This window comes from Papaver somniferum, chromosome 5 (genome assembly GCF_003573695.1).
Source record: "Papaver somniferum cultivar HN1 chromosome 5, ASM357369v1, whole genome shotgun sequence".
Taxonomy (NCBI): Eukaryota; Viridiplantae; Streptophyta; class Magnoliopsida; order Ranunculales; family Papaveraceae; genus Papaver; species Papaver somniferum.
In genome coordinates, this window is record NC_039362.1 from 87,186,502 (window position 1) to 87,202,105 (window position 15,604).

Below are 15,604 nucleotides of genomic sequence, written 5' to 3' on the forward strand. Positions count from 1 at the left end.
TCAATTCATACCAAGGGAGCTGGTTAGACACAACTACACATGAGTCGTATCGTATGATCCTCCTGATCAGCGTGTTTAAACAAACAAAGCAACATTTTTAACCCTAAACGCGTGTACATACATAGTTTCTTGTTTGTTCACATCTGGTAGATACTAGTCTCCACGTGTGATATGTTCGTGCTTTTGACATTAACTAGCTGTGGGCCCACGCTGAAAGGATCTGATCTGATATCCTTCCGATTTTCCGACAACGTAACGGTGGAGGGTCGAGATCGTCTGTGCCACTGCTTGTGTGTGCCCTATGTGCCATACCAATAGAAACACGCCACATCATTCCTCTCATTAACCATGACTAACTAAATAGATTTTCTATTTATACAACACTAATCGATTAGGAAAGATAATTAATTAGTTAAAGAAGATATTACAAATCCAAGAGAAAATACCGTGTTTCTATTGGTGTGGCACATAGGGCACACCCAAGCAGTGACACAGACGATCTGGACCCAACGGTGGAGGTGTCTTTGAAAGATAAAAAGAGGAAATTCAGGGATTTTTTTTCTTCTTTTTTTTTTTCTGTAATGTGAGAGTAGACTGTAGAACCCAAATATTCCACAGACGGATAGAGACCAAAAAAAGATGGAGTCTGAAGATCTGCATGAATCAGAAATTCCTGCTTCCTCTAATTTGTCACCCAGAGAGCAAATACTGAAAGATGCTGTGATGAAATTGTTCATGGCTAGACATTCATCTGAGCCTCCTTTACTGAAAGCACAGAAAATCAAACTCATTGAAGATAATATTTCTTCGTTTTTCCCTGCTTTAAGAACCAGGCCAACTCATCCTCCTTATGCAACGGTTAGACCCTCTTCTCCTTTTCTAATTGAACTCAATCTGTAATTCTGTATTGATTACTAAATAATAATATGTATTTGTGTGTTTTTTACATGAATTCATGTTTAATTTTAGATGGTGATGGAAGCAATTAAGGAAATGAATGAAGAAGGAGGTTCAAATGTGGATGATATTTCAAAATACATTGAAATGAATTTTCAGGGGTTACCATTTGCTCACTCCCATTTTCTTAAACATTATCTCAAAAAGCTTGTTGATTCTGGTGAGATCTTATATTCTTGTTATAATGCTTGTTATGCACTCCCACCACACCTTAATTGTAAACCTACTAGTCCGGAACGGGAAAAGGAACATGAACAACAACATCAGCAGCAGCCGGAGCAGGAGGAGAAGAGGAGTCGGGGTAGGCTTCGTAAAAAATACGTGGCTGGTGAGGAAGGTGATAGTTTGGTGGGTTCCGGTGACCTTGGGAATTTGTCCCAGGAAAATTCTGTAGTACGAACTGATTCGTTACAGTTATGTCGCGATAACAATGAGGACTTGATGGAATTGGGTGGAGAAGGAGAGAAGCATCAGCAAGGCGATTACAGTAATATAGTGTTTGCACTCGAAGCGAATCCATTGCAGCATCAGCGGGCCTTGATCGATTGTGCTAATATAGTGGTTGGACTTGAAGCAAGTCCGGCACAGCAGCAACAGTTAATGGATGGAGGAAGGCCAAGTAGGATATATGTAAACCAGCAGGAAATTGTAGAGCAGCATCACCAATCTGCTTGTGTTAAGCAGATACTGGAAGCAGGAAAAAGAAGAGGTCGAGGGAGGCCACGGAGGATACATGCACACCAGGAAACAGTAGAGCAACAACACCAAAAGGGAGTTGTAGAGGAACCCTTGCAGCAGCAACAGGAAATTGTAGAGGAACACTCGCAGCAGCGACAATACAAGGGCCGAGGAAGACCACGTAAGATACATGCACACCAACAGGAAAATGTAGAGCAACATCACCAGAGTGCTGATTCTAAACCAGTGGTTGAAATTGAACCAGAATTCTCGCAGGAACCATGTCCAGGGAGACTACTTGGGATGCAGGAAGAACAAGAAACAGAAGAGCAGCGTAATCCTACAAGTGCTTATTATACAGTGGTTGAAAATGAAGAGGGGTCCTCACAGAAACAACATTCTAAACGTCGAGGCAGAGGAAGACCTCGTAAGGAACCTGTAAAACAAGAAACTATGAAGCACCATACTCCAATTGTTGAGAATAATACAGTGGTTGGAATTGAAGTGGGACCATTGGACCAATTGTCTGAGCCTCGAGGAGTACCATCTAAGAAATGTGAAGCTAAACAGTCAGAAATGAGCAAGAGCATCTCGATTTCTTGTGATGACGAAGATGGTTTGGTACATGCACACCAGCAGGAAATTGTAGAGCAACATCACCAGAATGCTGATTCTAAACCAGTGGTTGAAATTGAAGGGGGGTCCTCAGAGCAACCAAAGTCTAAACGTCGAGGAAGAGGAAGACCTCGTAAGGAACCTATAAAACAAGCAACTGTGATGCAGCATACTCCAATTGTTGAGAATATTACAGTGGTTGGAATTGAAGTGGGACCATTGCACCAATCGTCTGAGCCTCAAGAAGTACCATCTAAGAAATGTGAAGCTGAACAGTCAGAGATGAGCGAGAGCATCCCGATTTTTTATGGTGACGAAGATGGTTTGATAGTCTTGGGTGAAGGTGATACTCTGACTTCCGCGATTGATGCAATTGATGCTCCAGCAATGGAAAACCAGCCTCAAAGGATGGCTGTCGCTGAGGAAGGTGATGCTGAACAAACACATCAACTGGCAATAACAGAGCAGCAGCATCGGAATATTGAAGCTATTCTAGCTGTTGGAACTGAGGTTGGGTACGTGCAGGCAGAGAAGAGTGAGAAATGTGAAACTGAACATGCAGAGATGATACAAACATTTTATGGTGATGGTTCTGAGAATGAAGCCCAGACGATGGAAAACCAGCCTCCAGAGATGGCTCTTGCTAAGGAAGAAGATATTGAACAAATACACCAAGTGGGATTAATAAGGCAGCAACATCGGGACATCGATGCTAATCTAGCTATTGAAACTGAGGTTGCGCACATGCTGGGTTTGATAGTCTTGGGTACTGGTAATAGTCCGACATCTGTGATTGAAGCTCTGCCGACGGAATACCAGCCTCCCTGGATGATTATCTCGGACACAGGTAACACTGAACAAATACACCAACAGGGAATAATAGAGCAGCATCATCGAAATATCGATGTTAATCTAGCTGTTGGAACTGAGGTTGCGCACCTGCAGGCAGAAATTAATGAGAAATTTGAAACTAAACAGGCAGAGATGAGTGAAAGCACGCAAACATTCTTTGGTGATGAAGATGGTTTGATTTTCGTGGGTAGTGGTAATAGTTTCGCTTCTGTGATTGAAGTTGTACCATTAGAGTGCCAGCCTCCATGGATGGCTCTCTCTGAGGAAGATGACACTGAACGAATACACCAACAGGGTATGATAGAGCAGCAGAACCGAAACACTGATGTTAATCTAGCTGTTGGAACTGAGATTGAGCACATGCTGACAGAGGTGAAAGATAAATGTGAAACGGAACAGGCACATATGAGTGAGAGCATACAATTTTTTTATGGTGATGAAGATGGTTTAATAGTTTTGGGTAATGATAATAGTTTGACTTCTGCAATGGAAGCTCCTCGAATGGAAAACCAGCCTCCTTGGATGGATGTGACCGAGGAAGGTGACACTGAACAATTACATCAACAAGGAATGTTAGAGCAGCAACACCCAAATATCGATTTTAATCTAGATGTTGTAATCGAGGTTGGGCATGTACAGACAGAACAGCAGCTTAATCATAGAGGAAGCATGACTAGAACACATAAGCAAAGTAAAACTGAACTAGAAGAGAAAAGTGAGAGCATAAGACTATGTGCTGATGATTCTACTGAAGGTGGATTGGCAGGAGAGGTTTCTCCTGACAAAAGACCAAAAGAAGTGGCTTTTCCCGACAAAAGACGAAAAGAAGTGGTCACCTTGCTGCAGCAACAGTCGAAACGTCAACTTCGGCCAAGGCCACACGAACCGTATAAAGGAAGGCTTCGCAGACTGAAGCACACCACATATCATCTTTAAGAAGATAATTCATCAATCTATGCAAAGATGTGCCAAGAGGCAGATGGATTAGTAGCCTAACATAGCATTTGTCGGGGTAAGTTATTCTTAAAAGTGATGAATGCTAGTGTATTAGATGCTACTTAATGGCCTGAGAAACCTAACTGTAAGTTTGAGAAAATCAGCCCTAAGGGCCTACTGAGTTTGTATCTCAGGAATTCCGCTTTGTAGCGAGTCTGCCAATTCTTCTACCTTCTGTTTGGTGAGGAAGGTAAGAGACTTCCCATATGGCTCCGTACCTAGGCTTCGGTTTGTTCTTTAGATATTGGAAGTTTTGTACATATTATCTTATTGACCAAATGGAGTTCACTTGCATTGCTCATTTAAAATGTGGGACTGAATGTTCTTTCCAGCCTGATGATGAGAAGAGATATTATGAACGTTAGCATTTGGTTTTGTGCAGGTGAAATCCCAAGCAAGATGAGCTAGTCTGGTTCACGTGACATTTCAGTATCAGCTTGTAAGTTGTAACCGAGGGACGAGATTTTTAAGCACACGCTTGGTAGAGGCCAGAGGGATCAGTAGAACAATCTTTAAAAGGGTGCATAAAATTGAATTCAGTTTTGAGCTGTAGTGTAGTCATATAAAACCCCACCATGTGACTCTCACAATTGAGGTTTCTATAAACATGAAACAGGTTTCGGTCTTAATAAATGCAACAAACACGCAAACACAACTGTGCCAATCACGCCAACTGTGATACCAAATTTAGTTCCACAAAAAATGAAGAAAAGAAGAAGTCCAGTAGTGTATATATGACTTTTTTCAGGTGATTTGTTGTCGTGCAAGAAAGAAAAAAAATAAAATGACATCAACTCAGGTGAGGATACACATCTGTACCTTAAATAGCCCAGAATAATTGACTTTTGAATTTTAGATGTGTGACGCAAACCTCATTAACGTGCATAACAGATGTGTTGTTCGTCAACCACGAAAAAATGTCAAATTTTTAGCACTCCCCATTCTCGGAAATACCCATCACATCATCCCCCACCACCAGTTAGAATTACCACCATCCGTCGCCTGCTGGCTGCTGCTGATCTTTTCGTGTACTTTTCCGGTCATTCCTGCTGCCAAGTGTATTAGTTTTGGCTTTTAAGATCCGGTCTTTTTCAAGTTTTGCTGGCCTGGAATGCTAGTAAAAGAGAAACAAATGGGTCTACGTTAGGGGGTGGTGCCGACTGCCGACCAGTTTGCTCGAGTTTGGCAATGTTTGGTGCCACACTGTCATGTCTCACTTTTGGTGCGTAATTTTTTTTTTTTTTTTTTTTGGCACCCTAAATACTACATCTGTTTTAGAAAAAGTGATATTCTGTTAAAAAACGAAAATATCACTTTTTCTGAAACGAATGTAGTATAACTAAGGCCAAGTAAAAGATTTCTATTTTTACATTAGATAAGCGACAGGCCTGAACGTGCCGCGCCAAACAATCTGATTAAAAAGGGGTCTCTAAAGCAGCGTGCGACGTGGGAACTTCTACTAGTAGCATTATTGGTTGGGTAACCAAGAGAAGAAGAAGAAACACAGTCCCCGAAACCAAGCACAGGTATCGTTCGGACCCTTCTTCCATTCCATCCATCCTTGTGGATTTTGAAAGAAAAATGAGGAGGTGTGTGTTGAGTTGTGAGGGAAAGTAGGGGTCAGACTAAAAGCTGATGGGTGAAGAAACATTTGTGGATATCATTTCATTCATTATTCTTAATCACCTTCATCATCTTCATTATCGCTCTTCTTCTCATTTTTTCAACATTGTTGTCACAAAACGAGCAACTAGTAGTAGTGGATTTTAAAGAGATTATTTTTATTTTTATCTGAATCAAGGAAACAGGGAGAAGAAGAAGAAAATTGGCATTTTTCTGATTCAAAGAGGTTGGTTATTATTTTCAGTACTTATTATGATTGAAAGATTGTTTTGAGATCCAAATTTTATGAATTGTTTGTGTACTTTGAATGATATTTTATGTTGCAGGTACTATTAGGTTTTGTTTTATTTGGAAAAGATTGGATTTTTATTTATTTTTGTCGTTTAGATAAAGTTTAATTTTGTTGTTATTGACCAATGATTTGTGATTGTGGTGGTTGATTTTGGTACACAAATTGAATTGATTGATTTCTAGATCCTTTCACATGTATGCAAATTTACATACTCTGGTAATTCAGGATTTGTTCGTTTCTAAATCCAAATTTCACAAAATTGTTGGTATATTGCACTAAGTGAAATATGAAAGAATGGTATGATGAGAATGTGAAAGATACCACGTAGTTATTGATCTCTATGGTAGACAATCAATTGTGTGCTGTGTGAGCTTTGGCATGAAATCGATTGAGCCTGTAAACTGGGTTGCTAAAATGGCAGGAAAATAATGGTATCTGTCTGTGTTTCTTTCTTCATTGGGGTTGATATCGACCAATTTATGAATGTTGACTTGTCTTTACAATTATGATTAGTTGTGTTTGTAGATCTTTTAAGAAATAAAACCTGTTTATTTATTTGGGAATTTTTTTGCAAATGTTTGGCTTTTCTCAGAATATGGGCGAGACGGAATTTTTCACCGAGTATGGTGAGGCAAGTCGGTACCAAATTCTAGAGGTTATTGGCAAAGGAAGTTATGGTGTTGTTGCATCTGCTGTTGACACACATACTGGAGAGAAGGTAGCAATTAAGAAGATTAATGATGTTTTTGAGCATGTCTCTGATGCTACACGTATTCTGAGAGAAATTAAACTCCTTAGGCTTCTACGCCATCCGGATGTTGTAGAGATTAAACACATTATGCTTCCTCCATCTAGGAGAGAATTTAAAGATATTTATGTCGTATTTGAGTTGATGGAATCAGATCTTCACCAAGTAATTAAGGCAAATGATGATCTTACACCTGAACATTACCAGTTTTTCTTGTATCAACTTCTTCGCTCTTTAAAATATATACATTCAGGTCAGTCTCCTACTTCACCGTAGGAAGTTCGATTTTGTGCGCCTACATACTCTTTAACAATTGTTTTCAAATTCTTACAGCCAATGTGTTCCATCGGGATTTAAAGCCAAAAAACATTCTTGCTAATGCGGACTGCAAATTGAAGATTTGTGACTTTGGGCTTGCTCGTGTATCATTTAATGATGCCCCATCAGCTATTTTCTGGACTGTAGGTTGCTCTGCTCATGCTATTTACCTGTGTCTGTATTTTCTTAACAGCTTTTGATCTGAATAGATTTCATGAATGTTTTTTGGATGCCCTAGTCTGTGTTTTAAAGATCTCAAACAGATATTCCATTAAGTTCTCAATTTGTGCATGAACCTCATATTTGATTATTTTTTTTATTTTATTTTTAAGGATTATGTGGCAACGAGATGGTATCGGGCTCCTGAACTTTGCGGCTCTTTTTTCTCCAAAGTAAGCTTACCTGTCTTTTTCTCGAATCTTCTATAGTTTAACTAATGCCCCTTTTCCCTTGTTTCTACATTCTTCTGATTTCTTAGCTTGATCCAATGGCTTTGGCTTTGGTGTTTTGGGTCTGTTATTAAATATATAGATTGAATGTCATAGGAGTCCACTGTGCATTATCTAACATCTTTTATTTTGTAGTACACTCCCGCAATCGATATTTGGAGCATAGGATGCATATTTGCAGAATTGCTTACAGGCAAGCCATTGTTTCCTGGGAAGAATGTGGTGCATCAATTGGATCTCATGACTGATTTGCTTGGTATACCTTCCACTGAATCCGTTGCACGGGTTAGTGTCATCTTCAATCTATTGCCTTTGCTTTGCTTTCCTTTCTTTCGTGAAAAGAGAATGTCAATGCACAAAAGTTCTTTCATTCTACTGATTCATTTTGAACTTTATTCTGATTTCATTTTAATTTATCACCATGTCTGCAGATTCGAAATGAAAAGGCTAGAAGATATTTAAGTGGGATGTGGAAGAAACCTCCAGTTCCTTTCACGCAGAAGTTCCCTAAAGTGGATCCTTTGGCTCTCAATCTTCTTGAACGACTGCTTGCCTTTGATCCCAAAGACCGTCCATCTGCTGAAGAAGTCAGATTTTATAACCGATATATTTCAATATGTAGAGCAAAGTTGATTCCTTAAATGAAAAAAACGTATCATCCAAATTATTTATATGCTTTTTTTTTACTCTTGCTTGTAATCACAGGCATTAGCTGATCCATATTTTCATGGTTTGGCAAATGTGGACCGTGAACCATCAACGCAACCCATCTCAAAATTTGAGTTTGAGTTTGAAAGGAGGAAATTGTCGAAGGAAGATGTACGAGAATTAATTTACAGAGAGGTACCCAACAGCTTGGTATTAAATATTTTCATCTTTAATTTAATATAAGAATGGTTTTATAATATGACTATTTCTTAAAAATGAACAGATATTGGAGTATCATCCCCAAATGCTTCAGGAATACCTGAATGGTGCAGATCAAACTAGCTTCCTGTACCCAAGGTTTGCCATATGATTAGATTCTCTGATCAACTTAGTTTATTATCCTCCTTTGTCAGGCACTTTTTCTGAAGATGGGTTTTGTAGTGCAATTATTTCTTTCTTTATCTATTGGTGAATATTACTCATCTCATGATTGTGATCATCCTGGTTCATAGTACAGTTGCTGAGTTGCTCAAACAATTGTCGCATAATTAGACATCCTGGCTTGTTTCCTAGATGTAACTTGTTGATTTGCACACTGCTCTTTGTGGTTCTAGGTAAACCAGTTCTAAGTGTAACAGAAAAACTTGAACATTTTAATGCTACATCTTTAGGTACATATACTGAGGTTTTTGCATGTTCACTTCCAATTTCTGATCAAATCTACTATTTTTGCTTCAGTCATTAAAGCCCTTAGTCGGTTTGTTATCAAATTTCGTAGTTTATAATAAAGGTTTTATCTGAAGAGGAGTAATCATCATAAGTTCATAACTAACCATTTGCTCACTTTATGCCAAACATAGTGGAGTCGATCGATTCAAGCGACAGTTTGCTCATCTGGAGGAGCATTACGGTAAAAGCGGTGAGAGAAGCACTCCCCCACTTCAAAGACAGCACGCGTCTTTACCTAGGTAATTGTTTATACTGAACATGTGTTGACAATGTTGATAGTCGAAACAGTACATTGCCTCTTCATTTTATTGAAAGAAACTGATCTACAGAATAACCTAAAGGGCTCCCTTTGGCATTTTCCATGGGCTGCTTTTTTGGAGGTTTAGTCAAGTTGTGGACTCACAAATAACCCCATCAGATGATGGTTCATGAGTGTTAAATGTGAAGCGTTCGTATACTTCGGCGGGGTTAAAGGTTGAGAACAATATTTTCCTTTGTGTGGATCATTGGTAATAGGGATGAGATTGTGCTAAAAGAAATTCAGCTTTTCCTTTGCGCATTATTCTCACGGGAAGTGGTGACCGTAGAGATCTGCCCTCTTCATTGTTTATTGTTATACATGATATTTACTTGTGTGTTTCCTCCTTCCAGGGAGAGGGTCTGCGCACCTAAGGAAGACTCGGTCGATCAACACGATGATATTGAAAATCGTAGTGCAGCTTCTGTTGTCCATAAAACCCTTCAGAGCCCAACAAAAGCAAATAGCGCCACACGCAGCCTTATGAAGAGTGAGAGCATCAGTGCTTCTCAATGTATCATTGTGAATGGGAAAAAGAATTTAACGGTAAACAAGTGGTCTTACTTATTATCTGTCTTCCTTCAAAAGTTCTCAGCGAGTGGAAATGACAGTCTTACCATTTGACTGTTTTTCTTATAGGGAGAACCAATTGATGAACAGAATGAGGTTGATGATTTATCTCAGAAGATTTCTCAACTAGGTTCCTGATTATACCAGGAGGTCAGCAGATAACAACAATTCTTCTCATCCAATTTTTTCCCGCTAACATGTGTGTATCGATGTCAATCACCTCTCTGAATATTGAATTTCTAAAGAAAACTGAATTAGGTTTCTTGTAGTGGTATGCTGGCTGCATAATTTTTGCTGCAGAAAATGTATTTGTTATTTATCAGTTGTATTATTACAATTCACATAAAATGAATGAAGAGATGGTAAACAGAAAGGAATAATCTGAAGTGTAGATTCTTTTGTCCAATTTTCAATTATAAAACATATTCTTTCATAATGTATTGATGCAGAAGTTGAGAGATGAATGTATGTTTGGTACAAGCAAAGAGATAAAATGTATTACTGTAAAGTGTAAAAGCACTTGAAGGAATCTGTGAAGTCAAGGCCAGAGAGTCTTCCTATGGAGCCAAAAACTCTACATAGAATAAGACTCCCAGTGTTTCTTCAGTCCCCACACTTGTCTTATTCCAATTACTCACAACCTAATCTTTTATACAAAGCCCCACTTTGATGGATTGGAATTTAAAAGCAAAGAAACTAACAAAACAAATACTCAGAACAAAAAATTTCAACCACTGCAGCATAGTGAACTCTGCAATGGTCTCAGCTTCCATCTTCTTCCTCAGTTTTCTCCTTCTCATTCTTCCTTTAAACTCTTACTCTCTCTTCCCAAAACAAGCCCTTCCAACCAAATCAGGTTATCTTCCGATTAATTCAACTTCTGGTTCTGCAATTTTCTTTGCTTTCTATGAAGCTCAACATCCCAGTTCTTCTCTTTCTCAAACACCCATTTTGGTATGGCTTCAAGGTGGTCCAGGTTGCTCGTCGATGATTGGCAACTTCTTCGAGCTCGGTCCTTGGCGCGTAAGTTCTGATTCTAAATCAAATGAAAGCATAATTCTTAAGTCAAATCCTGGTGCCTGGAATCGTAAATTCGGAGTAGTTTTCATTGATAATCCTATTGGAGCTGGTTTTAGTATTGCTTCTTCACCCGAGGAGATCCCAGTAGATCAAGAAACTGTTGCTAAACACCTTTTTATTGCTCTTAGATCTTTTATCTCGCTAGAGAAGTTGTGGAATTCTCGGCCGATTTACATAACAGGAGAGAGCTATGCAGGTAAGTATGTTCCTTCCATTGGGTACTACATTTTGCGACATAATTCTCATTCATCAGTATCAGAACAAGTGAATTTACAAGGAGTTGCAATTGGGAATGGGTTGACCCATCCGGTTACTCAAGTAGCTACACATGCTGATACAGCATATTTCTCCGGTTTGATCAATGAGAAGCAAAGGACTCAACTTGAGGTACTTCAAGCAGAGGCAGTGAGACTGACCCAGGAACAGAAATGGGCGCAGGCTGCCGATGCACGTAATCAGGTTCTGCGCAGGTTGGAAAATATGACGGGACTGGCTACTCTATATGATTTGAGAAGGAAAAAGCCTTATGAGATGGTGATGGTTACCAAATTCTTAGAGAATGAAGAGATAAAGAAAGCTTTGGGTGTTAACAAATCCATAATTTTTGAAGAATGTAGTGGTACTGTAGGTAAAGCTTTGCATGAGGACGTGATGAAGAGTGCGAAATATATGGTTCAAGAACTAGTGAAGAAAAGCAAGGTTCTATTATACCAGGGGCAATTTGATTTAAGAGATGGAGTGGTATCAACAGAGGCTTGGATAAAGGAACTCAGATGGGAAGGGTTGGAGAAGTTTCTTAAGGCAGAAAGAAAGGTTTGGAAAGTGAATGGAGAGGTTGCTGGTTATGTACAGAAATGGGCAAGTTTAACTGAAGTTGTTGTTTCAGGAGCCGGTCATCTTGTTCCTACTGATCAAGCATTGAGTTCCCAGGCAATGATAGAAGATAGGGTTTTGGAGAATGGATTGTTTGGCCGTGAAATAGGAGTTTTAGCATCGAAACTCAAATGTGCTCATGGAGATATATAACTTCAAATTATGAAAAAAATAACTAGTAATAACTCCATGACATGATGAACAAAAATGTATTGCTCGTTGATAAAAAGATATTACCTGGTATGGTTTCTTTACGCTTTCTATTTCCAGATTGTAGGGCATGATTCTTCCTGAACTTATCTATTGTCCTTGCTTATTTGGTGTCAACTAAACCCCATCGATCTGACAAGCATAATGTATTTCTTGCTTTAGTTAGTCGGTGATCCAATACCTCAACAGTTTCCAATCAATAGAGCAGCAGTGAAGTTTCTTGCACTCGGATCTTTGTTATCCAAATGAGGCTTCGATATGGCTAATCAATTGAACCTTGTTGTGTATTTCCAAAATGAACTCCAATGATACCCACATATTAAGAAACAAGTGAAATACACTTGCAAGGGAATAAAATAAGTCAAACAATTCTCACTGTTTCCCTAATTCTTTGCTCTCACCAATAATCCCCACAAGAGCATGAACCATTACTGAAGTGATGAAAACGGTTAGAATCTCTTAAGATAATTAACCTTCCTGTTACCTTCGATATAAGTTTTATAGCCTTGTGACAATCTTCGCAAACTCTTAGATTTTTTATCACTCTAATTGGTCTTCCCGGAGGTATACTCAATATACCAAATGCTACAGCTAACTTTTCACTATGATATCTAAGCATGTGTTCCTTCTCTTCCTCTTCGACATCATGTAAAACCATCTTCGTCACAGAAACAAATCCTTCCTTCTTTACAAGCAAATCCAACTCCTCTAAGAAAGCATAAATTCTATCCTTCTCGGGGTGCACTGAATCCCCAGCAGAGAATATATGGATCTTATTCTGCACCTCCATCCAACTATACCCAGGAACTTTGTTTACACCTTTGTCCCTCATAATGACTCTCATTCTTTGAACATCGCTCCATCTGCCTGAAGATGCGTACAAGTTCGAGAGTAGAACATACATACCTGAATTTTCTGGTTCCATCTCTAAACATTTCCGAGCAGCCTCTTCACCTAATTTTGTATTACCATGAGTTCTACTTGCACCAAGCAAGGCACCCCATGTTGCTGCATCTGGCTCAAATGGCATATTTCTCATCAGAGACTCAGCATCTTCTAACAGTCCAGCTCGTCCTAATAGATCAATCATGCAAGTGTAGTGGTTTGCTTTTGCCTTTATGCCATACTTCTTATCCATAGAATGAAAGTAATCTGTACCTTTACTTACTAAGCCAGCATGACTACAAGCAGATAAAACACCAACCTGCATAAGTATGAAAGTGATAGTATGAGCTGCTGAGATATTGATACTGTAGGTTGACAACTATAAACACAGGCCTGGGGGATCTAATAATACAAAAATTACCCCAGTATCTTTTAGTTAACTAAGTTCTCTGAGAGGTTACCCTAAAGACACCGATCGATAAGCAAGATCATTGACTAATGATGTTTGGATACATGAGATTGGTTTTTGTGACCCATGTTTAACATGGTTGAATAAAATCCCACCACTCCAGTAATGAGGATCTAAAAGGTTCACTAGGCTGGTGGTGAGACTATCCAAGTGGTACCCATAGAATGGTGGGTTTTGTTCAACAGACTTGAATTCAGACAAAAATTTGATCACTGCAGCACATAGCAAAAAGAAAAATATCCAGTGCTGGCGTATAACATGACAACATAAGCATAAAATTACCATGGTGACGTCATCTGGTTTTATACCCTTCAACTCCATCGACTCAAAGACTTCCAGTGCCTGCTTTCCAAATCCATGCCTAGCATAACCTACGATCATTGTGTTCCAAGAAACTACGTCTTTCTCTGCCATAGCCTCAAATACATCGTGAGCTTCTTCTATGCTCCCACACTTACAGTACATCGCAAGAAGTGCATTTCCCACATAACAACCTAACTCATATCCCGCCTTAACAAGTCGCCCATGTACTTGCTGCCCAAGCTCCAAAGCTGCAACATCAGCACTCGTACTCAATGCACAAGTAAATGTGGATCTGTTCATTCTTTCTCCATCTCTCATCATTTCTATAAAAAGATTCAGAGCCTCTTGACTATTTCCAGCATGAGCATATCCAGCAATAATCGCAGCCTCTTGACTATTTCCAGCATGAGCTTCCAATAGTCCCCCATTTTGAGCATAACCTGATATCATTGTATTCCAAGACACTAAATCTCTCTCTGCCGTACGGTCAAAAAGACACCTTGCATCAACTAATCTTTTCCTTCTTAAGAACCCCGCCATCATAGAATTCCAAGAAAAAATTTCCCAATCCGATTTCGACTCGAAAAGCTTATAAGCACTCTCAATTCGTCCATTCTGTATATAAGCAGCAAGTACACCATTCCACGATATATTATTTTTCTCCGGCATTTCATCAAAAATCTCTCTAGCTTCATTCACATACCCATTTTGAGCATACCCAGATAACATCGTATTCCACGAAACAACATCTTTGTGAGGCATTTCATCAAACAACAATCGAGCTAAACTTAGTTTTCGATTCCTAACATATCCACTAAGCATTACATTCCACGAAACAAGATCTCTTGTAGGCATATTGTCAAACAAACGACGAGCAAGATCAAATTTGTCATTCTGTAAGTAACCAGATATCATTGAATTCCAAGTATCACATGTTCGATGTGGCATGTTGTTGAATATACGGTGAGCTGATTCGAGTTGCCCATTCCTCATGTGTTTACTAATTGCCATATTATTTTGTTTAACTACCTCATCTTCTCTAGTCAATGGTAACTTATTTCTCTTTGGGTTTGGATTTCCGCTGCGTTGTGCTTGGAAGGACCTAGTTTGCAACAGCCTGAAGCGATTAGGAACGTTTCTGTGCATTGTTTTTTCTAAAGAAACCCAAGATATGGAATGCGTTTGCTCATAAAGTTATATACTGACAACTTCAGTACCGGTTAAGCTTCAGGCTTCCGTCTAGGGAAGCCCTTTCCCGGTTTTTATCAGTTGGGCTTGTGGCACGTTAATAGTTTGGAGAAACGAGGTGGTGATGTATGGGTTGGTCTTTGCTCATCAATATCATGGCAAAATGAATTAAAAACAGAGATTACCAACAACACACGAAGGAGATATTCAAGAACACACAAAGCACGAAAACAAGAAATCCCGAAGAAATTATTTCCTCTGTTATTGGAAAAGAGATACAATCACTTTATTTTTTCAATTTGGCCTATCGGAGGGAGTATTATCCTTGTAAAGCACATTTTATTATTCATTAATATTTTTTTTTATGTATTCCAAAATGGGAACAAACATGGCTAACGTGTGGGATATCACTTGTCAAGGATGAGATTCCTATTATTGTCTAATTGGGAATTATAAAGCTGGAAACTGAATATGATTCAACTTATGCAGTGCAATAGTTTAAAATCACCACTAAATACAACTTAAAAACTACTTCACATAGCTGATAACAATAACACCTCATTACAGCTTCACCATTACTACAATCATCTTATAAAAGAAACCATAATTCCTCTCTCACTTGCTGCTAAAATACACCACCAAATACAACTTAGTTGCTAAAATACACCATCTCACTCGTTGCTCAAAAATCTTTTTGGTGAGATTAGTGTATGTAGCACAATAGGTAATAATTTACGAGATAAAAGGAAGGTATTCTTATAATGATCTAAATATCTATTTATGTGGGTTCGATCTTATAAATTTTCAGAACTAAGTTAGTTTG

At 38.9% G+C, this 15,604-nt stretch overlaps 4 protein-coding genes across 6 annotated transcripts; 3 read left to right on the top strand and 1 right to left on the bottom strand.

The window, feature by feature from the left end:
* The first annotated feature begins 509 nt into the window (after positions 1–509).
* On the top strand, positions 510–4,406 carry LOC113282123. Its single transcript, XM_026531062.1, has 2 exons — positions 510–858; positions 970–4,406. Exons 1-2 carry the CDS (start codon positions 640–642, stop codon positions 4,036–4,038), a joined length of 3,288 nt encoding a protein of 1,095 aa, XP_026386847.1. The 5' UTR covers positions 510–639; the 3' UTR covers positions 4,039–4,406.
* A 1,131-nt stretch (positions 4,407–5,537) lies between these two features.
* Positions 5,538–10,162, top strand: LOC113282125 (mitogen-activated protein kinase 9-like). 3 transcript variants are annotated; one of them, XM_026531066.1, is made up of 11 exons: positions 5,538–5,947; positions 6,606–7,014; positions 7,095–7,222; positions 7,412–7,471; positions 7,664–7,813; positions 7,960–8,115; positions 8,234–8,371; positions 8,460–8,533; positions 9,037–9,144; positions 9,557–9,749; positions 9,843–10,162. In XM_026531066.1, the coding sequence occupies exons 2-11, from the start codon at positions 6,609–6,611 to the stop codon at positions 9,909–9,911; spliced, it is 1,482 nt and encodes a 493-aa protein (XP_026386851.1). In that variant the 5' UTR covers positions 5,538–5,947; positions 6,606–6,608; the 3' UTR covers positions 9,912–10,162. The 3 variants fall into 3 exon arrangements, with proteins under 3 accessions (XP_026386851.1, XP_026386850.1, XP_026386849.1); XM_026531065.1 differs by lacking the exon at positions 5,538–5,947 and adding an exon at positions 6,249–6,444; XM_026531064.1 differs by lacking the exon at positions 5,538–5,947 and having other exon boundaries at positions 6,588–7,014.
* Positions 10,163–10,309: 147 nt separating this feature from the next.
* Positions 10,310–11,980, top strand: LOC113282126 (serine carboxypeptidase-like 50). The gene has a single exon (XM_026531067.1). It carries the CDS (start codon positions 10,443–10,445, stop codon positions 11,877–11,879), a length of 1,437 nt encoding a protein of 478 aa, XP_026386852.1. The 5' UTR covers positions 10,310–10,442; the 3' UTR covers positions 11,880–11,980.
* Positions 11,981–12,173: 193 nt separating this feature from the next.
* LOC113282124 (pentatricopeptide repeat-containing protein At4g02750-like) lies at positions 12,174–14,799 on the bottom strand. The gene is made up of 2 exons (XM_026531063.1): positions 13,573–14,799; positions 12,174–13,140 (listed from the first exon to the last, which is right to left on the bottom strand). The coding sequence occupies exons 1-2, from the start codon at positions 14,737–14,739 to the stop codon at positions 12,334–12,336; spliced, it is 1,974 nt and encodes a 657-aa protein (XP_026386848.1). The 5' UTR covers positions 14,740–14,799; the 3' UTR covers positions 12,174–12,333.
* Between the last annotated feature and the right edge of the window lie 805 nt (positions 14,800–15,604).